Raw genomic sequence first — 23411 nt, 5'->3', positions numbered from 1 at the left:
GAGTGTCCCAAACCATAACGTCTTTTCTTCTCCTCAATTCTAAAGGTATCATTTACAACTCTGGGGAGCACCACCGGTTTCACAAATTTTGCATGATAATTAATCAAATGGATATTCTACCCACATACCGGTTCAGTTATTAAGATTCATATTTTCTTCCACCTCAAGGGAGCAACCCAGTGCACCAACTTTCATACCCACACCCCGCTTCCCCGTCCTTATCTATCTTTTCAGGGAAGATGTAAGCTCGGACCCCGCTTCCCCGTCCTTATCTATCTTTTAAGGGAAGATGTAAGCTCGGGAGAATAAGCTGTCACAGAAGATATAACTGTAGGAAGAGGAGCTGTCAAGGAAGGTGGAAGCTCAGCAGCAGGAGCTGTTGTGAAAGGTGTAAATGCAGTGGGAGCAGCTGTCAGTAAGGTGGAAGCGCAGGAGGAGGAGCTAATGGGAAAGGTGTGACTGCAGGAGTAGCTGTCAGGGAAGGTGTAAGCACAGGAGAAAGCTGTCAGGAAGTTGTATATGCATTAGGAGGTTCTGTCAGGGATGGTGTAAGCACAAGAAAGAGGAAGCGTAGCTGTCATGCAGGTGTAAGCACAGGAGGAGAACCTGTCAGGGAAGATGTAAATGTCAGAGGAAGAGTTGTCAGGGAAGGTGTAAGTTGTGGGGAATGGTGTAACAGCAGCAGTAAGGACTGTCAGTAAATGTGTAACTGCAGCAGTATAAACTGTCAGGAATGTATAAGCACAGGAATTGGAGATGTCAGGAAAGGTGTAACTGCAGGTGGATGAGGTACTGTTGGGGAAACTATATGTCATGCTTGGCTTGAGTTGGGGATCTGACGACTGATAATTGACTGAGGGGGTGATTCCGAGTTGTTCGCTCATTGCCGATTTTCGCTATACTGCGATTATCCGCTAACTGCGCATGCGCAATGTTCGCAGAGCGCATGCGCTTAGTTATTTTACACAAAAGTTAGGTATTTTACTCACGGCATAACAAAGCTTTTTCATCGCTGTGCTGATCGTAGTGTGATTGCCAGGAAGTGGGTGTTTCTGGGCGGAAACTGGCCGTTTTATGGGAGTGTGCGAAAAAACGCTGGCGTTTCTGGGAAAAACGCGGGAGTGTCTGAAAAAACAGGGGAGTGTCTGGGCGAACGCTGGGTGTGTTTGTGACGTCAAACCAGGAACGAAACTGACTGAACTGATTGCAGTGGCAGAGTAAGTGTCGAGCTACTCAGAAACTGCTAAGAATTTTCTATTCGCAATACTGCTAAGCTAAGATACACTCCCAGTAGGCGGCGGCTTAGAGTGTGCAATGCTGCTAAAAGCAGCTAGCGAGCGAACAACTCGGAATGAGGGCCTGAGAGAGAAGCTATCAGCAAAGGAAGGAAATTAAGTGGCTGAATGTAGTTCTTACTCATGGATTGAAGACTTAGGCCCAAAGAAGTAAATGGGTAGGCAATGAGGACAATGGCCCTCATTCTGAGTTGATCGTTTGCTACGAATTTCGCAGCGCAGTGATCATGGCAAAATGGGGCTAATCTGCGCATGCGTATGCACCGCAATGCGCACACGCGTCGTACGGGTAAAACAAGCGACGTGGTTTTGCATAGGTTCTAGCGACGCTTTCAGTCACACTGCCGAACGCCAGAAGATTGACAGGAAGTGGGAGTTTCTGGGTGGCAACTGACCGTTTTCTGGGAGTGTTTGGAAAAATGCAGGCGTGGCCGGACATTTGCTGGGCGTGTATCTGACGTCATTACCGCGTCACTCATCGCAGCAATCATCGTACAGAATAAGCAACTACAGGGCTGGTCTACTTCTGCACAAAATGTGTTTGCAGGCGCACTGCTGCACAGGCGTTCACACTCCTGTTATGCTAAAATACACTCCCCCGTGGACAGCGATTATGCATTTGCACAGCTGCTAAAAGTAGCTAGCGAGCGATCAACTCGGAATGAGGGCCTATGAACGAGAACGATACACTGAAGAAAGATTAATTCAGCTTTACTGAGACCTCAATCATACACATCGACTACGAGATAAGTCTGAGTGAATTCTGAAAGACGTAATGTTCTGACTTGTAAACGATGCTGAAGAATACTGAATGAAGAAGTGACTTGTGATTTGTAAACGATGCTGAAGAATACTGAATGAAGAAGTGACTTGTGATTTGTAAATGATTCTGAAAAACTGAATGAGGAGATAACTTGGGATCTGTAAATGATGCTGAAGAACACTGAATGAAGAGATGACTTGTGATTTGTAAGCGATGCTGAAGAACACTGAATGAAGAGATTACTTGTGATTTGTAAATGATGCTGAAGAACACTGAATGAAGAGATGACTTGTGATTTGTAAATGATGCTGAAGAACACTGAATGAAGAGACGACTTGTGATTTGTAAACGATGCTGAAGAACACTGAATGGAGAGATGACTTGTGATTTGTAAATGATGCTGAAGAACACTGAATGAAGAGATGACTTGTGATTTGTAAATGATGCTGAAGAACACTGAATGAAGAGACGACTTGTGATTTGTAAATAATGCTGAAGAACACTGAATGAAGAGACGACTTGAAGAACGATGTTGAAGAGAGGATCGCTGTGAGCACCATCAGCAAATGAAGACCCTCTACCAGATAGAGGACCCAGCGGTGGACTGGGAGCAAAGGACTGTAATAACAGAGCTGACCACCAGGCGGCCACAACAGAACCAGGATACCAGGGGTTAACCTGGGAGCGCAGAGCTTGAGCACCTTACAGCAGCAAGTAACTTGAAGCACTGGCACCATGACTAAGCATCAACCCCTTTTTATAAGGGAAGACTGCACCAGCTTGGCTGGATGCGAACTGGGATTCCTATTGGCTTTGCTTGGTCTCCAACATGGTGGCTCCCTGCACAGAGGACACATGTGGAACCAGCACACAGCCACTACCTCAGGCCTCAGTCTCCCAGATGCTGCACTCCAGCAACAGGACACTTGGAAACAGACACCTCTTGCTACCATGCTCCGCTCCCCAGAACCTGGACCCCGGCCTCCGGACAACCGGCAGCCGCACTGGAGGACCTTGCTGCTGCAGCTCCTATCCGCCACAGCCACACCAGCCAGCTAACAGGAAGGCCGCAGGGACCAGAACCGGAGTTAAGACTCCGGATGCTGACACTATAAGCACAAGAGGAGTAGTTGTTTGGGAAGGTATAAGTGCAGGAGGAGGAGCTGTATAGGAATATTAAAATGTAGGAGGAGGAGCTGTCAGGAAAGATGATCTAACTGCACAAAGAATTGCCTGGGAAAGTGTAAGTGCAGGAAGAGGAGCAGTCAGGTATGGTGTAACTGCAGAAGGAGGAGCTGTTGGGGAAGGTGTAAATGCAGGAGGAGAAGTTGTCAGCAAAGGTGTAACCACAGGAAGAGGAGGAGCTGTAAGGGAAGATGTATGTTCATTAGGAGGAGCTGTTGGGAAAGGTGTAAACACAGGAGGAGGCACTGTTGGGGAAGGTCTATGTGCAGTAGGAGGAGCTGTTAGGGAAGCTGTAAATGCAGGAGGAGGAGTTGTCTTGCAAGGTTACAGCACAAGCGGGGGAGCTGTCAGGGGAGGTGTAAGCACAGGAGAAGGAGTTGTCTAGTAATGAGAAAACAAAGGAGAAGAAAGGCCTCTCAGAGAATGTGTAACTGCAAGAGGAGGAGCGGTCAGTGAAGGTGTAAGCACGTCTGAAGGAGCTTTCAGGGAATGTGTAACTGCAGCAGGATGAGGAGCTGGCAGGAAAGATGTCTGCACAGAAAAAGGATGAGCTGTTGGGGAAGGTGTGAGTGCAGAAGGATGAGCTATCAGGGAAGATGTAACTGCAGGAGGATAAGGAGCTGTTAGTCAAGGTGTAAGTACAGGAGTAGAAGCTGTCAGGGAAGGTATGACTGCAATAAAATGAGGAGCTGTTGGAAGATGTGTAACCAGAGGAGGTGGAGGAGCTGTCGGGTAAGATGTAACCACAGTAGGAGTAGCTCTCAGAGAAGGTGTAAGCACAGGAAGAGGAGCTGTCAGGACTGTGTAATCAGAGCAGTAGTAGTTGTCAGGGAAGGTGTACGTGCAGCAGGAGGAGCTTTCGGGGAAGGTGTAAGTACAGGAGAAGGAAGTGTCAGGAAAAGTCTGTGTGCAGTAGGAGGACCTGCCAGAGAAGGTTTTAACCACAGGAGGATGAGGAGTTGATGGAAAAGATGTAAGCACAGGAGCAGGAGCTGTCAGGAAAGATGTAAGTTCAAGAGGAGGAGCTGTCTGGGAAGGTGTAAGTGTAAGAGGAGAAGCAGTCAGGAAAGGTCTATCTACAGTAGGAGGAGGAGGAGTTGTCATTGAAGGTGTATAAGTAGGAGTAGGAGTTGTCTGGGAATGTGAAACCACAGGAGGTAAGTGCAGGAGGAGGAGTTGTTGAGGAAGGTGTAAGCACTGGAGGAGAAGCTTTTGGAGAAGATATACTGTAAGTGCAGGAGGATTATCTGCCATGGAAAGTGTAACCACTGTGGGAGGAGCTGTCAGGGAAGGTATAAGCACATGAATAAGAGCTGTTAGGGAAGCTATAAGCACATTAAAAGGAGCTCTCAGGATAGGTGTTAGTGCAAGAGGGGGAGCTGTTGGGGAAAGTGTAACCACAGGAGGAGGAGCTATTTGGGAAGGTATAAGCACAGGAGGAGCTCTAGGAATGGTGTAAGTGCAGTAGAGAGAGCTGTTGGGGATGGTGTAAGTACAGGAGGAGAAGCTGTCAGGGAAGATGTAAGTGCAGAAGTAGTAGCTGTTGGGGAAAGTGTAAACACAAGAGAAGTGTTATGCGGACTACCCGGTTATATGGGTTATCAGGTGGTACCCGGTGAAGTTCACCGAATTACCCCTTGACCAGCAGTCTTTTAATCTCCTGTGATGCTAGACTTCGCCTATAGCAGCCACCTTTCCAGGGTGAATTAGGTCCACCCCATACTCAGATGCCACCAGGTCTTATAGAAGGACAAGGCAAATATTGGAGGCTGAGCAAGAGTAAATGTAGTACAGTGAGACGTCACTGGACACAACCTTGACAACCCTGCCTGATACTCAGACAGGAATGATAAACAAATAGTGTAACAATGCACGGGGTGATATAATAATAAACACTCAAAGAATACGAAATGCAACAATGAACAGGATGGTACAATAATGAATACTAATGATATGTAAATGCAACAATGCATAGGATGATATGAGCAACTTAGCCAAATATAAATGCAACAATGCACAAGGTGGTAATAATAATGAAATGTAAAGGCAAGAGCCTGTGTGGAATTTCCACACAAAACCTGAACTCAAGGCCAGCTTGATCCAATCAGAAAAATTATCTTGACAGGTTAGCAGAACCTCAGGAGTTCACAGGTCTGACAGGTTCACACATGTAGCAGGAACTATCACCAGCAGATTGGGAGTGCCAAGGAAGAGGATTTATATTATGCAGCACCAATGAAGAACCTGCTAGGGATGATGAGTAACCCAGTACAGCTGTCTATCTGCACGTAGCGAGTGAGCTAGGCAACGGGAAACGCCATCTACTTCTGGCTTCCCCTTTGCTAGAGACCGGCAGCCCATAGCGCCCGGCATCAGCCTATTGCTAGGTGCCAGGCGAAAACCAGGGAGCATTGCGCCTGGCGTCTGCCTCTTGCTAGGTGCCGGGCAGGGACCAGCAGCCTCTGCTGCAAGAGACACAGCGTCCCGGCTCGCAGGCAATGGCCAGGATATGTGTCACCCTGATGACAAACCACGGCTTCTGACAGTAACCATCCTTCAAGAGGGGTTAAGAAACCCCTTGATCCTGGTTTCCAAGGAAACTCTCTAAAGAAAAGGTAGATGATCAACCCAATAATTCTGATACTTGGAGACATAACAATATTTTTCAAGGGACTGATTTACCCATTTGACTGTGGGTGCTAACCTGACGAAAGACTGAGGTTAATTCCTAACTCGGAACAAAAAGCCCTCCAAAAACGAGCAATAAATTGGTTCTCCTTATCAGAGACAATGTCCTGAGGTAAATCATAAATTCTGAAGATATAAAGGATGAATAAGGTGGCAAGATCCTTGGCATTAGCCATTTTACTAAAACTGTCAACAACCACCCAGATGACCAAACATTTTGAGGATTTTGGCAGATCCACAATAAAATCCATGGATAAGTGAGTCCATGGTTTTGACGGCACAGATAGAGGTAACAACTGCCCTGCAGGAAGAACACGAGAGGTTTTGTTTTTGGCACAGACAGCGCTTCCTTTTACATATTCTTGTACATCTGAGTTGATTGTTGGCCATCACACAAAGCGTGAGAGAAGATCCAAAGTCTTAGAAATTCCTGGCTGTCCAGAAGTCTTACTGGAGTGGAATTTGGACAAAACAGCAGCTCTGAGATTTTCCAGTATAAACAGAAGTCCAGGGGGAGTTCCGGATGGAGCTTGAGTTTGAGCTAATTGAATGCATGACTCCAAATTCCTCAAAAGACCGACAACAGTACGTTCAGGAAAAATAATAGGCACAGGTAATTTGACACCCTCTTGATTAGGAACAAATCTATGAGACAAGGCATCTGCTTTCAGATTCTTGGACCCAACCTATTAGAAATAACAAAATTGAACCTAGCAAAAAGCAGTGCCCATCTAGCATGCCGGGAATTTTATCTTTTTGCTGACTCGATGTAAACTAAGTTTTTGTGATCAGTGAAAACAGTTACCATATGTCTGGCCCCCTCCAACCAGTGTCTCCACTCCTCCAAGGACTATTTGACCGTCAAGAGTTTCCGATTTCCCACATCATAGTTGACCTCAGCTGAGGAAAACTTCCTAGAGAAAAAGGCACAAGGGTGGAGTTTGCGGTCACCTGGATCCTCCTGCGAAAGGATGGCTCCTACTCCAACCTCAGAGGCATCAACTTCAACGATGAAGGAAAGATCCGGATCAGAATGACGAAGAACAGGAGCTGAAATAAATGCCTTCTTAAGATCTTCAAATGCCTTTACAGCCTGTGGAGACCAATGGGCAGTATCTGCGCCTTTTCTGATTAAGTTCACAATAGCAGCCACTATAGATGAGAGAGCAAATACATCTCCTATAATAATTTGCGAAACCAAGAAAACGTTGTATGGCTTTTAAATTAGTGGGATGAACCCAATCAAGAATTGCCTGGAGTTTTTTAGGATCCATGGAAAACCCTTTTGGGGGAGATTATATATCCCAAGAAAGCAATCTTCTTCACTTCAAACTCACACTTTTTTAATTTAGCATATAAGTGATTCTTTCTGAGTTTCTGAAGAACGGCCTTAACATGTGCCTGATGTTCCTGAAGGGATCGTGAATAAATCAGGATGTCATCAAGGTACACCACCACAAAGATTCCTAAAAATTCACAAAGAACATCATTAATCAGGTCCTGAAACACAGCTGGAGCGTTTGAGGAACCGAATGACATTACCAGGTATTCATAATGACCAGAGTGGGTATTTAAAAGTGGTCTTCCATTCATCTCCCTGTCTAATCCGGATTAGATTATACAGTATGTTCCTCGGAGATCAATCTTGGAAAAAATGATGGCCTCCCTCAGGAGATCGAACAAGACCGAAATGAGCGTAAAAGGATACAAATTTTTGACCGTGACCTTATTCAGTCCCTGGTAGTCAATAAATGGTTGTAGAAAACCATCCTTCTTGGTCGCAAAGAAGAACCTGGCCCCTACAGGTGACTTTGAGGGGCAGATGAACCCCTTTTCGAGACTCTCCTGAATATACTCCTCCATAGCCTTGGTTTCCGGCAAAGATAAAGCATAGAGTCGGCCTTTAAGGAGTTTGGCATTGGGCCTCAGGTTGATAGTACAGTAATATGGATGGTGAGATGGCAAAGATTCAGCCTGACTTTTGGGAAAGACATCGGCAAAGGCTTGGTATTGGGTTGGCAACCCTTCTAGAAGCGGTACTGAAGTCCTTACAGGAACCGTCAAACATCTTGGGGAACACTCTGGACTCCAGGAAACCAGATCTCCAGTACTCCAATTGAATACCGGGTTGTGTGTCTTGAGCCAGGGCAACCCCAGAATCACGGGAGTTAGTGGACAATGGACGAGGGAAAAAATATATCCTCAGAATGCATGGTACCAACAGAAAATAGAAGGACCGATGTCCAAGTTTTCACCTGACCATTAAAAAGTGGATTCCCATCCAAACCACAGACAGACAAGGTGACTCTAGATCTTAAAAATGAATCTCCTGTGATTGAGCAAACTCTAAATCTATGATATTGCCGACTGCACCAGAATCCACAAAAGCCTGAACTTCGAACTGGGTAGTTGGTGTAAAGATTTTAGCAGGAAGCATCACCAAATTATTCAGGGAGATGGAAGAGAGACCTGAGAAAATCCCCCCTGTATTACTCAGGTCTACTTGTTTCCTGCCTTTTGTGGGCAGGTGTTCACCAAGTGCCCTTTACTCCCGCAATACAAGCACAAGCCAAGGTTTCGACGTCTGGTCTTCTCCTGAGGGGTAAGACAGACAGTCCAGATTTGCATGGGCTCCACTGCATCTTCTAATACCTCAGGAACTGCCCATCAAGATGATGGGGTCATAATCTCTTCTCTAACCTCCATTTGTGGATCCTCCGATCCACTTTAATGGCTAGTTCCATGAGGGCATCCAAAGTTTATGGAGTCAGGTACTGAACCAAGTAATTCTTTATTTGTTCAGTAAGACCCAGACAAAACTGTCTCCAAAGGGCAGGTTCAATCCAACCACAACCGTTGGCCCAACTGTGGAACTCCATGCAATAGACCTCAGCAGAGTTCCTACCCTGTTTATGGGATCGGAGATGCGCTTTTGCCGATGCTGCCTGATCAGGGTCATCATAGAGCACCCTCCAGGGCTTTGAAGAAGGAATCCACACAATGAAGATTTTGATGGTCTGCAGGGAGACCAAAAGCCCACATTTGAGGATCGCCTTGCAAAAGAGAAATCACAATTCCCACTCGATGAGCCTCCGATCCAGTAGAATGAGGCCTAAGCCAGAAATATTCACAAAATGCTTGTGATCCCCATTGAAACTATCGGGGAGGTTAAGTTTAGGTTCCCTCAGAGCAGGAGACGAAATGGCCAGGGTCCTATGACTTTCCTCCTGGGTGTCCACACGAAGGGTAAGGTCCCGTAGCTGCTGGGTCAAATCCTGGATCTGGCCCGCCAGAATCTGGGCTGTATTTTGCACTGGATCCATTAAAAAACAAATGACCCACGGAGCAACGGTTTGTTTGACTGGTAATATTGTTACACAGACTACCCAGTTATCTGGGTTATCAGGTGGTTCAAGGTGATGCTCACACAATTACCCCTTGCCCAGCAGTCTTTTAGTCTCCTGCAATGCTAGACTTTGCCTATAGAAGCCGCCTTTCCAGGGTGAATTATGTCCACCCCGCAACTATTGGAGGCTGGGCAAAAGTAAATGCAGTACAGTGAGAAGTCACTGGACACAACTTGACAACCCTGCCCAATACTCAGACAGGGATAATAAACAAATAGTACACAGGTGCAACAATGCACAGGGTGACATAATAATAATAATAATAATAATAATAATAAACACTCAAAGAATACAAAATGCAACAATGCACAGGGTGGTACAATAATAAACATTAATGATATGTAAATGCAACAATGCACAGGATGATATAAGCAACTTAGCCAAATATAAATTAAACAATGCACAAGGTGGTAATAATAATGAAATGTAAAGGCAAGAGACTGTGTGGAAATTCCCCACAAAACCTGAACTCAAGGCTAGCTGGATCCGATCAGGAAAACGATCTTGACAGGGTAGTAGAATCTCAGGAGTTCACAGGGCTGACAGGTTCACACATGTAGCAGGAACTATCACCAGCAGATTGGGAGTGCCCAGGAAGAGTATTTGTATAATGCAGCTCCAACCAGGAACCTGCTAGGGATGAATATTTAATCAGTGCAGCTGTTTACCTGCATGTAGTGAGTGAGCCAGGCAACGGGGAATGCCGTCTGCTTCCGGCATCCCCGTTGGTAGGAGACTGGCAGCCCCTAGTGCCTGGCGTCAGCCTGTTGCTAGCTGCCGGGCGGGATCCAGGGAGCATTGCACCCAGCATCTGCCTGTTGCTAGGCGCTGGGCAGGGACCAGCAGCCTCTGCTGCAGGAAGAGATGCAGCGTCCCAGCTCCCAGGCAACGGCTGGGACATGCGTCCCCCTGCAGCCAAACCATGGCTGCTGACAAGGAGGAGACTCTTTCAGAGAAGATATAAGTGCAGGAGAAGAGAAGCTGAAGAGGAAGCTGTTGGGGAAGGTGTAATTGTAGGAGGAGTAGCTGTCCGGGAAACTTAAAGTGCAGCTAGAGGAGCTGTTATGGACTGTGTAAGCACAGGCGGAGTTGCTGTCAGGGAAGGTGTAAGCGCAGGAGGAGGAGCTGTCCTGGAAAGGTCTAAATGCAGGAGGAAGAGCTGTTAGAGAAGGTGTAAGCGCAGTAGGAGGAGGCCATGTTGGAGAAGGTGTAGGTACAGGAGTTATACCTTCCCAGAGAGCTCTCTGGGAAGGTATAACTGGAGGGGAAACTATCCCACTAGTACACTTACCTCCAGGATTTTCCTTTGCCCAGGAGTCACCCTCTTTAGTGCTTCTACCACCAGCCACGTACACTTCTTATCCTGGATGTCAGTTCCAATCTTCCCTATGACACTGGGGTCTCCGTAAGTGTCCAGGTAGTCATTCTACCAGTAAATTGGGAGATGCGGGCACAGAATATGAGTTGCATGATATGATATACTCCCAATGCCCCCTCACTCCCATTATCCCTTTTCTCACCTGCACCTGGTATAACTCCCCCATTTCCAGTAGGATTGTTTTGGCATTTCGGTGATCTTCCTCCTGGTCTATTCCAGCCTAGGCAGTAGGTACATGGATGGGTTACTCAGGTGGCATGAGAGAGGCTCATTTGCTTGTTGTGTAGGTTACTGTAACATGCAATTACTGTCTCCAGGATTTTAATATGGTGGGTATATGCAGCTGCCAGTCATTCATTCTCTTACAAAGTTACAAAGAAAAAAAACTAGACTGTCAGCTCTGCTGCACAGAACTCACCATAAACATGGCAGCAGCGATCGGCAGGTAGAAGCAAATGAAACCCGCCTTGTATTTTGCCATGGATTTAAACCTGTAGAGAGAGGGCCAGGCATTAGGTCATTCCAAACATATGAGGGGTGTGCAATTAGTTTCCGGATATACACATATGCAATATGAGATGCATGATACATCCGGCCCTAAGAGTCAGCAATAAGCAAATGAAATGTACATATACTGTAATGGAGCAGTGATGGCTGGGAAAAAGGGAGTTAATGAAGAATGGACAATGCACCCAAGGTTAAAGAGAAAAGGGATCTCTTATATAGCCCTTGTGATATAGGACAGGCTCCGGAAGGGCACTCACAGCTCTTATATATTATTTAATGCACAATAGGCCCTGACTCAGAGGTGGGCGATGCTGCATCCTCTTACCTTATAACTGTCCCGATTTTGGTGGGACAGTCCCGTTTTTCACGGTCTTTCCCGCTGTCGCACTCTCCCGTGGTGGTGGTGGGGGGGCAGTTGGGAGATCCTCCTGTCACTTGCCGCTCTGAGTAGAGCAGCGGTGAATAGATGCTATGCGCATGCGCACAGCGTCTATTCCCCGACAGAGAGGGACAGGGGGCATGGCCAGCAGCTCAGTGAGCGCTGTCCATGCCCCTATAGTGTCAAAATGGGGGCATGGCTTGTAATTGGGGTGCTTCCCGCAAGGCCACACCCATTACCATGAGGCAATTCCCCCTTACCGTGGGGCCACGTCCCCAATTTCGGCCACGCGCCTTTGGCGTGCATTGGTGTCCCTCCTCGGCAGTCACAGAAGTTGGGAGGTAGGTGTTCTGTCTAGGGCCCATTGCCGGAGTTGCGGATACTATAATATACAAGTGCTACATTCAGCCACTTGTGTACTATCCTGCCCCTGATTGTGCAGCCCTAAGACACCAATTTTCTCTGTCCCTTCACAGAAAAGCAACACCGGTAATTCCAGACAGTCCACCATCACATCCACCACCCACACTTACACCAGCATATGGCAGACGCAGTGTCTCCGTCTAAACATGGCCTCTATGGAAGCGACTGTGTATCTGAGAATGCCACCTGCTTGCAGTAACACATCTGTGACACACACATAGACTTCAAGCCACCTCCCAGAAACTCCCAGGAAGGCTCATTGCTTTGCATCTCGAGTTCTGTTACCAGATCTCCCATAAGCAGGGCCTGATTAATAATGGGGCTGATGGAGCTGCAGCTCCTGGCCCACCAGTAAATTAGGCCCATAGCAAATGCATGCTGCTGTAAACAGGAAAAAAATCCTGCTACAACAGCCTGCTAGTGTCTGGTGGGCACAGCTGGAGTTCCACCCCGCCTGCACCTCTATTTTCTGCCGGGGGCTGCAAGACACTGGAAGGATCCAGCGGCACGATTCTGCTGCTGCCCCGGCACTGCCGCTGTATAGAGATGAGTGGGAGGGAACCAAGGCCGGCCCTACTATTACACCGCGTACGCGGCTGATATAGGCGCCACCGTGAAGAGTGCCGGGCAGCCTGGACCACGCCCCCAGCCTACCTGGAAGGTCAGGATGCATCCCCGGCTTTGGCGGCTCCGCGGTGTTCTTGTCTCAGCCGTGTCTCCCACTAGTTGCCGGGCAGCTGTGCAGCGATTGTCGGCCGCAGAAAGCCAAGCCTCACGTGTTACGTTGCTGGTCAGATAAACCTGAGCCCCCTATCCCTGCATTACCGGAGTTGCCATCTGTCAGGTAATACGGAATATATTCTATAGCCCAGAGCTGCATCATGCAGTGAATGTGCCTCTTGTAATTCCCCCTACTTCCTCCTAACCAGACTAATCTCTTCTCCCCTTGTCACTAGGCTAACCCCTCCTCACCCTGTCACCAGGCTAAATCCCCCCTGTCACCAAACTAATCCCCCTCCTTCCCCTGTCACCAGGCAACACCACTGCCCCCTCACCAACCTAATCCCCCCCCCCCCACTGTCATCATGCTAACCCCCCCCTTCCGGACTAATCACTCCTCCTCCCATTACCAGGCTACCCCCCACCCCATCAGTCTAATCCCTACTCCTCCCCCTGTCACCAGGCTGATCCCCCTCATCCCCCCCCTTACTAACCTAACCCCCCCTAATCCCCCCATCACCAGACTAACCTACCCCCATCACCAAACTAATCCTCCCCTCACCAGGCTAAACCACCCATCACCAGGCTGGGTGTGGTTCATTAGGTCGACATGGATAAGGTCGACTTGGTCATTAGGTTGACATGTACATAGAAAAAGTTCAACATGAGGTTTTGACTATTTTTGGTGTCGTTTTCTTCATAAAGTGACAAGGAACCGCAAATAGTGCACCGTGTCCTCCCGTCGCATGGCTCGCTTCGGGCAAGGTGCCTCGGCACAGGTTACCGTTCCCAGTTGTAGTCCATGTGGATCGTCCAGTATAAAAAAGGTCAAAAAATGACAAAATTGTGAAAAACTCATGTTGACCCTTTTCCATGTCGACCAAGCGTGGTCGACCCAATGTATGTCGCCCTAACGCATGTCGCCCTAATGCATGTCGACCTAATGACCGCCATCCCATCAGGCTACCCCCTTTCTCACCAGGCTAACCCCCTCACCAGCCTAATCCCCCCTCCTCCCCCTGTCACCAGGCTATCCCACACCCCTCACCAAACTAATCCCCTCTCCCCCCCCCCCCCCTCACCAGGCTAATCCCCCCTCCTCCCACTGTCACCAGGCTGATCCCCTTCCTCCGCCTGTCACCAGCTAAACCCCCTCACCAAACTAATCCCCCTCCTCTCCCTGGTTCCAGGTTACCCCCCTCACCAGCCTAATCCCCCGACCTCCCCCTATTACCAGGCTAACCCCCCTCCAGACAAATCACCCCTCCCCCCTGTCACCAGGCTAAAGCTCCCTCCCCCCTCACCAGGCTATTCTCTGCTCCTACCCCTGTCACTAGGCCGATCCCCTCCACCCTCACCAGCTCACCAGACTGTTCTTCCCTGTCTTCCTCCCATCTTTCATTGTTCTTCTCCATATCTCATTCCTATCTTCCTCCCGGGTGGCACTCGATATCCCGGTGCTCGGGATTCCGGCGCCCAGCATACCGGCGCCGGAATCCCGACCGCTGGGATACCGACAACTATTCTCCCTCTTGGGGTGTCCACAAAACCCCTGGAGGAGGAATAGAAAGTGTGGGGCTCTTTTGCGCGTGCCCCACTGCCAGTATTTCCGCGGTCGGGATCCCGTTGCCGGTATGCTGGGCGCCGGGATCCCGAGCGCCGGGACATTGTAGTGCACCCTTTTCTCCCATCTAACCCCTGCTCTTCCTCCCATCTTCCGCTGTTCTTCCACTTGTCTCCACTCCCTTCTTCCTCCCATCTTCCCCTGTTCTTCCACCTATCTCCCTCCCTTCTCCTACTGTTCGCCACCCTCGTATCCCTCCCGTCTTCCTCCCATCTAGCCCCTATTCTTCTCCCTGTCTCTCTCCCGTCTTCCTCTGATCTAGACCCTGTTCATCCTCCTGTCTTCCTCCAATCTTCCACTGTTCTTATACCTTTTTTCCTACCCTCTTAATAAAATAATTATTGTATATAATAATTTAAGCACTGAGATTTTTTTGTTTCTCACACACCCACGCACACACACCACTGGTCACACCCCCATACCAGTAGCCACCCCCCCCACCATGATGGTCACACCCCTTGCGGCGGAGCACAATAGGCCCTTCATAAATTTCAGCTCCAGGCCTATGAGGAACTTAATCTGGCACTGCCCATAAGCAATAGTGCATTTCAGGTGGAATGTGCCATTGGTCAGAAGCAGTGAAAAGTGTGAAGAATTGAGCTAGTGGAGAAGTTGCCCAGGGCAACCAATCAGTGTTGAGGTAACATTTCTAAAGTGCATTCTATAAAATTATACAAAGCAGCTGATTGGTTACCAAGGCCAACTTCTCCACTGTCTCACTTCTCCACACTTTTCATTGCTTCATGAATAGACCCCCTGGTTTCCATGTACCGGGCTAGAATCAACTTTCCAAGATAAGCAGAGATTAGGTCTAGTGTCTGAGATGTAGGGGAACTCACCTGGTCTCGGTGTACAGGGCTAGATCCAGCTTCCCGGGCTGAGCGGTGATTAGATCTAGTGCCTGTCCCAGCTCGGTCTGGTAGGAGGTCTGTGACACAGAAAAGACGGGTATAAGGAATAACACTATCCGGGTGTACAGGATATCGGTACATTTCTCACCTCCAGAAACAGTTCCAGCAGGTTCAGGTAATAAGGCTGTCCACGGCAGTGCTTCCTCAGGAGCCGATATACACATGATTCAAGCAGGAATGAGTCATTGATAGCGTCAAGGCCAATGCCCTCCTGTGTAAGGGACAGTCCTCACTCAACACTTGCACCAACCAGCTCTGACCTGTACCTCCTAATGCTCTTCCACATACCACCTTGTGATCCCAGATAACTACTGCCTAGTGTCAGGCAGATGCAATGTTACCTTCTTGTACCAGCAATGCTTCCCGCAACGTTTCTCAGACTTATCCATAATGTCATCAGACATCAGTATGCAGAGTGTCGTCTATGGAAGGGAAGAACCAGTTATATGATTATCATGATACACCTAAATATATGCATAAGACCCATAGAACCACGCTACAGAGGTTTTCCTCCTATAACAGACAGGGTTTCAAGACTACAACAGGAAAGGGTTTCAGGCTGGACTAACCGACAGGGTTCAGGAATTGAGCAAGACAAGGTTATAAGCTGGATAAACAGACAAGGGTCAGGACTACAGCAGTACAGGGGTCCAGGCTGGATGAACAAACAAGGTTCAGGACTACAGCAGTACAGTGGTCCATGGTTTCAGGCAGGATAAACAGACAGAGATCAGCAAGCTAAACCACAGGACATGAAGCTATAACTGACCAGGGGGTATATTTACTAATGTTCGATTTTTAGTTTTGAGGGATTTGGCATTCCATTTCCATTTGATTTTGACTTTAGAGATTTACTAAAGGCAAAATCGAATGTCAATCAAACATAAAACCGAATTTCACTCAAATCCCACTCAAAATTGAATTTCTGCAAACCATCAATATTTTCCAATAGTCGAATTTACAGTAGGATCCCCTCATTTAGTAACATTCGATTTCAAGGCAAACGCAAATCAAACTCAAAATCGTACTTCAAATCACCAAATTAATAGAATAATAAGAGACAGGAGATTTAAGCTTCTAAACACCATTCTATCGTTTGAAAATTGATTGTGATGCATTTAAAAGTTTCCCAAAGCATGTGGAGCAGTGTCGCTATAGGAATAATGGCTTCTCAAGGCTATGCTATGCTGTGCACCTACCTGTGGTGTGCATATCACCACCTGACTGAGAGAACCCAGGAGCATTAATCAGAGCAGCATCAGCAGCTTCATGAGGTACCCCACAACCTACACAGGCCTAGGTTATTTCTTTGTCAGATAAATCTCAATGCATTGTCTGCTAGTGAGGTTATACAGATGTTCCACCGCTCACATTCCAACATAATGATGCTGTATGACCTCATTAAGACTCAGCTCGAGCCAGACACTGCACTGTCACATGCCGTATCAGGCCTGCACAAGCTGCTGCGTACTCTGCATTTCTTTGCTACTGGTTCCTTTCAGTCAGTTTCAGGTAGAGCGCTAGGTATTTCCCAGCTTGCCTTTAGCAGGCACCTGAGGCAAATAATGCGGGCACTGATCCCCCTGTGCAACACCTAAAACTGCTTTCCCAGCCAGGAGTCATAGTGACCTGAACTTAAGGTATCTGTCTATAGTCACTTAGGCATGCTTAATGTTCTGGGAGCTATAGATTGCACTCATGTTGGTCTGACACCACCCAGGAATACTGCACACATATATATACTAACCGACATAGTATATATTCCATGAATGTGCAGGTGGTCTGTGATGCAAAACTAAAAATCATGAGTGTTGTGACTGGCTATCCTGGTTCGTGCCAAGATGCCTACATCCTCAGCCATTCATCCCTGTCTGCAAAATTTGAAGTAGGTAAATTATCAGAGGGATGGTTGTTGGGTACATTACCTGTATGTGTTAAAAAAACACTGCTAATAGTACTTTATACTAAATTGTTCTAATTCATTCCACTCCCCCCCTCCCCCCCCCCCCCTCCCAACAGGTGATTTAGGTTATGGCTGTTGCTCCTGGCTTCTGACTCCATTGTCAGATCCACAAACTCCTGCTGAGCATAAGTATAGTGAGGCACATATAGCCACCTTTGGGCTATTAAAAACAAGGTTGATACTGTACATCAGGAGGCATATTATTGTATCATTTGTCAAACATGTCCAATATTGTGCCCTGCTGCTGTCTATTGCATAATCATAAATTAAATCAACCACTCCTCCCAGATTATGCAATAGACATTGAGCAGGCAGAGGTTTTTTTGTACATGTGATACATTTGGCCCAATAGGAAGGAATGAGGAAGTACAGTTCAATTTTGCAATCAATTTGGTAGGTAATTTCATGTTAATTTTTTTTAATAGGAATTCCAAAATTCGAACACAAAATCCCTTGTTAAAATCAACCAAAATCAAATTCTATTTAGTAATTACTAGTAAATGAGGGATTTTTTGGGGGGGAATTTTGCAGATGGATTAGAATCGATTTCAGTTGATTTTATTGATTCATAAAATTAAATCCCAAATCGAACTTTACTAAATCTACCCCCAGGAGGTGAAGGTCTGACTGCCTTTTAGCAAACACAAAGGCCAATCAATGTACCTTCTCAGAGTCAAGCCCCTTAACTAAATAATAATCTGCAGGTGTGCAGCTGCACGTATGAGACCAGTATAGAGTGTCCCAGTTGATTAGAACCAGCTGGGACGCTATCCGCATGCTAGTGTCCCCTGTCTCCTTGCGATGGCCAGGACCCAGAAAACAGGTCGTGAGCGTCAGAAGCTCATAACATTGATGTGACAGACAGTCCGGGGTGTGGAATAGTAAATCTACAGTTATTAGGTCAACCCCATATGGTTTACATACACAATGTAGACATACACAAGACTGACATTGACAAAAGGTCAACATATGAAAGGTCGACACTGGAAAAGGTTGACATGGACAAAAGGTTGACAAGTTCAAAAGGTCAACCTGACAATAGTTGACACAAAAATGGTTGACACATTTTTTTTTGCATTTCTGGGGTTAGTGTGGATAGGTTTTCCAGCTGGGACCACCATTTGTAGAAACACATCCCCTCACGGGCTTGCTTCACTTGCCATGCTTCGGGCATGATGCCCCGCCCTGCTTTGCTTGTCACAAGGTTTCTAAAGGTTATGATTTCTGACATGGATTGTCAAGGATGAAAAAAGTCCAAAAACATGAAATAAATAACAACTCAACCATATGTGTGCTGACATTTGCCATTTCGACCATTTGAACCTGTCAAATCTTTTCACTTCACAACCTTTTCCAGTATTAACCTTTCATATCTCGACCTTTTGTCCATGGTGACCTTTTGTCAAAGTCGACCTTATGCATGTTGACCATATAGTGTCAACCTATTGACTGTTGACCTAGACATTGTAGATCTATAGTCCGGATCCCAACAGTTATCACAGACACAACTGGGTCCTCACCAGCTCAACACACCAGCCCACCACCAGGGCCCTCTCCATGGTCTCCACATCCTGCATGGCCAGCGGCAACAGCTCCCGGATGGAGGCCAATACAATCATACCTCGAGTATACTTTCTTTCAGGGGCGTTGTACTCCAGAACCTGCAGAGCACACACTCAATTTGGTATGGTATTAGGAAGGGAGGGGAAGATAGCTGAGCATAGCCTCACAGATCTCACTTACCTTTCGCAAGCGTGAGATGGCAACCGCAATCTCTCGGTCTCCCCATTCTTCCGCTGTCAGGTCCTGCACTACCCTCTCAAAGAAGCTGTAAAACTGTAGATCATCAGAGGCTGACAATGCCTTAACGGAGGCCATTATCTAGGGCTTAAAGGAAAATTTGCAAATTGAAAGAAAATGCAGGAAAAAAATAGACCTGCTTTTGGCTGGCGTGTTTACATGTGTTTCAACTTCACCATTAATCACACCTGAATTGGTGAGCCTTCAAAAGGGGCCTAAGCACATTACTCACATCCCTCACTCTGAAATGGCTGCTGGGCTGTGTAGCAGTGAAGTATTGTGTGCTGTGGGATTCCTGAGACTGCTCCATCAGTCTGGAAGAAACCAGGGCCATCAAACTGAACATGGTCAGCAGGTTGTACAGGTTCCGCGGAAACAACATTTTCCGTCTGTATGACCTTAACAAACTGGACCTAGATCAGTAGCGGATCTTGCCACGGGCAAGCAGGACTTTTGCCCGGGGCGCCGCCTTCCGGAGGGCGCTGGCGCCATCCGGAGGGCGCCGCACCGTGGCAAGATCCGCCACTGCTGCCCGCTGTGTCCCCCGTCCGCCTCAAATGCCCGCTGCCCGCTGCCGTCCCCTGTGAAGGGAACTAGACGCTATGCGTCTAGTTTCCCTTCGTGGAGAGTAACTTTGCTGAGCGGTGCGCGATGACGTCATCGCGCACCGCACAGCAAAGGTCCTCTCCACGAAGGGAACTAGACGCATAGCGTCTAGTTTCCCTTCGTGGAGAGTACCTTTTGCTGTGCGGTGCGCGATGACGTCATCGCGCATCGCTCAGCATTCAAGCGGTGCTAGAATGTACAGGGGGCGTAACTGACCACGCCCCCTGTATTAGGCCACACCCACTTTCCTGCCCGGGGCGCTATGCGCCCTTGAACCGGCCCTGACCTAGATCCTGAGACAGCACGCTCTCGCTCTGTCTCAGGCCTGTACAAACGCCTGGCTGTGTTGCACTTTCTGGCTACTGGTAGCTTTCAGGCTGTGTGTGGCGATGTCATTGGAATCTCACAGCCCACCTTTGCAAAATACTTAAATCAGGTGATGTATACCATACATACTCATCTATGTCGTTTATGCGGAATGTTACATTACACAGTGTTGTTGTTGTTGATATTTGTACTCACGTCACTCTCCTCATTTGTTCCAATGTACACACAGGTGTTGGATGCTTTGCAACCCCACATAGATGCCTCTATCTGCTTCCCTACCCAGGAGTCTCAGTGGCATGCAGTCATGGTAGCTTTCTATGGTCTTGCTGGCATGCCTAATGTGCTAGGTGCCATAGATTGCACACATGTTCAGCTGAGATCACCTCGGGGCAGGCAGTATATTTATACCAATCGGCATCAGAACCACTCCAGTAATGTCCAGGTGGTTTGTGATGCAAACCTTAAAATAATGAGTGTTGTTGCGGGTTACCCTGGCGGATGCCATGACTCCATCATCCTCAGTCAGTCATCCCTCTTTGATAAATTTGAGCCCGGCAAATGCCCGATGGATGGCTGCTGGGAATGTAACTAGATATGTGTATACATCTATATTTATATAGATGTATACACATTTCCAATATAGGGCCTTATTCATGTTTGTTAGCAAACCAAAAAAGCACGCTAATGGGCAAAACCATGTGCACTGTAGGTGGGGCAGATGTAACATGTGCAGAGAGAGTTAGATTTGGATGGGGTGTGTTCAAACTTAAATCTAAATTGCAGTGTAAAAATTAAGCAGCCAGTATTTACCATGCACAGAATATAACCCACCCAAATCTAAATCTCTCTGCACATGTTACACCTGCCCCACTTACAGTACAACATGGTTTTTCCCATTAGTGTGGTGTTTTGGTTAAACATTAAACTGTAATTGCCACTCTTTTGACCATTCTTCTAGTCTCCTTAGATCATCAATCATTTGTTTTACCTCTCCCGGTGCGTCTACCCTGTTCATACCTTTGCGTCATCTGCAAAAAGGCATATTTTACTTTCAATATAATTTGCAATGTCACCAATGAAGATATTAAAAAGTACTGGTCCAAGTACAGATCCCTGGGGTACTCCACTGGTAACATTTTCCTCCTGTGAATGAACTCCATATACTACATCTCACTGTATTCTATCCTGCAAGTAAGACCTTATCCGTTCAACCATTTTAGTATCCAATCCCAAGCTTTCAAGTTTATTTAAAAGTCTATGATGTGGAGTAGTGTCGAAAGCCTTACTAAAGTCTAGAAAAGTTATATCTGCGGCTCCACCTTAATCGATTACATTAGTCACCCAGTCAAAAAAGTCAATAAGATTTGTTTGACATGATCTCCCCCCAGTAAATCCATGCTGTTTGGCATCCTGTAAATTGCTGGATTTGAGATAATCTATAACTTTTTCTTTTAAGAGTGCATCCATCAATTTCCCTACTACTGATGTAAGGCTCACTGGTCGGTAGTTGCTTGCCTCTTCCTTGCTTCCACTTTTGTGCAGTGGGACTATGTTCACTACTTTCCAGTCCTCTGGAATTACTCCTGTAGGTAGTATCTGGTTGAATAAATCTGTTAAATGTACTACCAGCACCCCTTTAATGTAATAGGGTGTGAGAATCAGAAAGTGAGAGATTTTGGGATAATTGTCATTTTTTTTAAAGTGCCAATCACTTACATGACAAAACCAGGTTGATTTTGCCATGTAAATGACTGCCACTTAAAAAAAAACAGGAGATTTCTCCCAAAGTCTCTCACTTTCTGATTCTCACACCCTATTACACTCCCCCCTTTTGTGAGCATATTTATTAACATTCTTTTTACTAAAATACTGTGAAAATGGGTGTTTTTACACCCTTTTTACATTATTTTAGTTTTACCTAAATCTACTAAAGGATATTTGGAGGGGAATTCGCAAAATTCTCCTCCAAACCCTAATTATATATTTTTTTTAAGAAGGCAGATCACATTTCTCATAATTGTAATGGGAAATGTGACCAGTTCAAATTTACAGTTCCTATTATTCAAAAATATCGGTGGTGAGCCAGGTGATGTTAATGCTATCTGAAGACTGCGTAACACAAGCTTACCCTTGTCTAAAGTTTCAATAAGACTGTTTTTTTTCTTTCAGGAAGGAGAGAGCTTTCCAACTCCCTCTCCCTCCCTCTCTCCCCTGTGTTCATAGTCCAAAGCAGCCGGCAGTAGGGATGGCCATCGGCCATCGATGATTCATACTCATTGATGGTTTATGGTCAAATTGAATACTTTTGTCATCAATGAGAGAGAATCACATGGTTTCCCTCCATCAATGGCACAGCATAAGCGACTATATATATTTTTTTTTTACAAGGTGCTGGGACACAGAACATAGCTCTGCCCCTGACACATGCTTATCTCCACCCACAGACTGTGACTGGCCCACAGGCCAGTCACTGAAAGAACAGAAATGACCATCGGTGGGTGAAGCCATCGATGGTATGCAATACCATAGTTGGCTACCATCGATAGCCATGTAAAGCTTCACCATTAAAACATCCATGGCAGCCATTGATAATGACACACCGATGGCCATCCCTAGCTGGCAGCAGTAGCAAAGGGAGGACTCTTTTCCTCCGTGCACACTGAAGTGCTTTATTACTGACATAGCTTTTTTAAATACATGAAATAAACTATGTACAGATGGAGCCCTCCTCATCTATCCATTTAATAGGATTAACTGGGCCAGGGCAGTCGGACTTAATCCCCTGTTGTAATGACTTAATCCCCTGTTTGTTCTCTCTGTATTGTATTGCAGCTGAGAATGCTAGATGAAAGGCTTATGCTAATAAACCTTGGTGCACCTAGGCACAGCAGAGAAGGCTAGATGAGCATGGCTCCAGCTGTATAGTCTGTATAGTAGTTATTTCACACAAAATTCAGTTAGTACATCCTGCCTTATTTATTTACAGCGTCGGGCATATTAGTTCAGTGTGCGCCGCTGCTCTCTTTCAGTGTGTGCCACCGCTCTCTTTCAGTGTGTGCCACTGCTCTCTTTGATCTTCTAGAGACGGAGGAGGAGCTGCGAAGGCACAAGGGCAGTAACATGTAGTCTATCGCAAATGTGAATAGTCGTGTATTTCAGCTGTAAAAGAAATTCTCTGGGATAGGGCTTTAACGCAAGCTCTGTCCCGGCACCCGACTTTTGATACATTCAAGCGATAACCAGCATTATCAAATTGTGAATTTCATTGTTATTTAAACTTGCTAAAAGCAATTAAATTGCAAATTTTAATTAATTGGCCACTTAGGATCATTGGATGTGTACCATCTGGCCCCATTGACTTATCTACAGTACTTTTAGTTTTGAGAGGTCTGTTAGGACCTGCTCCTCTGTAAATGTACTTGTTTCTATCTAATT

At 46.6% G+C, this 23411-nt stretch overlaps 1 protein-coding gene across 1 annotated transcript in view; it reads right to left on the bottom strand.

The window, feature by feature from the left end:
* LOC134943841 (farnesyl pyrophosphate synthase-like) overlaps window positions 1-19127 on the bottom strand; it is a 55983-nt gene extending 36856 nt beyond the window's left edge. The window contains exons 1-8 of the mRNA XM_063932447.1: window positions 18987-19127; window positions 18764-18904; window positions 15622-15702; window positions 15369-15491; window positions 15209-15297; window positions 11135-11207; window positions 10859-10936; window positions 10630-10764 (exon numbers count right to left, since the gene is read on the bottom strand). Coding sequence (XP_063788517.1) covers window positions 10630-10764; window positions 10859-10936; window positions 11135-11207; window positions 15209-15297; window positions 15369-15491; window positions 15622-15702; window positions 18764-18904; window positions 18987-19121 — 855 coding nt within the window. The 5' untranslated portion in view covers window positions 19122-19127. The remainder of the gene's footprint in view (window positions 1-10629; window positions 10765-10858; window positions 10937-11134; window positions 11208-15208; window positions 15298-15368; window positions 15492-15621; window positions 15703-18763; window positions 18905-18986) is intronic.
* Window positions 19128-23411: the final 4284 nt, after the last annotated feature.

This window comes from Pseudophryne corroboree, chromosome 7, assembly GCF_028390025.1.
Source record: "Pseudophryne corroboree isolate aPseCor3 chromosome 7, aPseCor3.hap2, whole genome shotgun sequence".
NCBI lineage: Eukaryota > Metazoa > Chordata > Amphibia > Anura > Myobatrachidae > Pseudophryne > Pseudophryne corroboree.
This window is presented reverse-complemented; position numbering and strand designations above follow the sequence as displayed.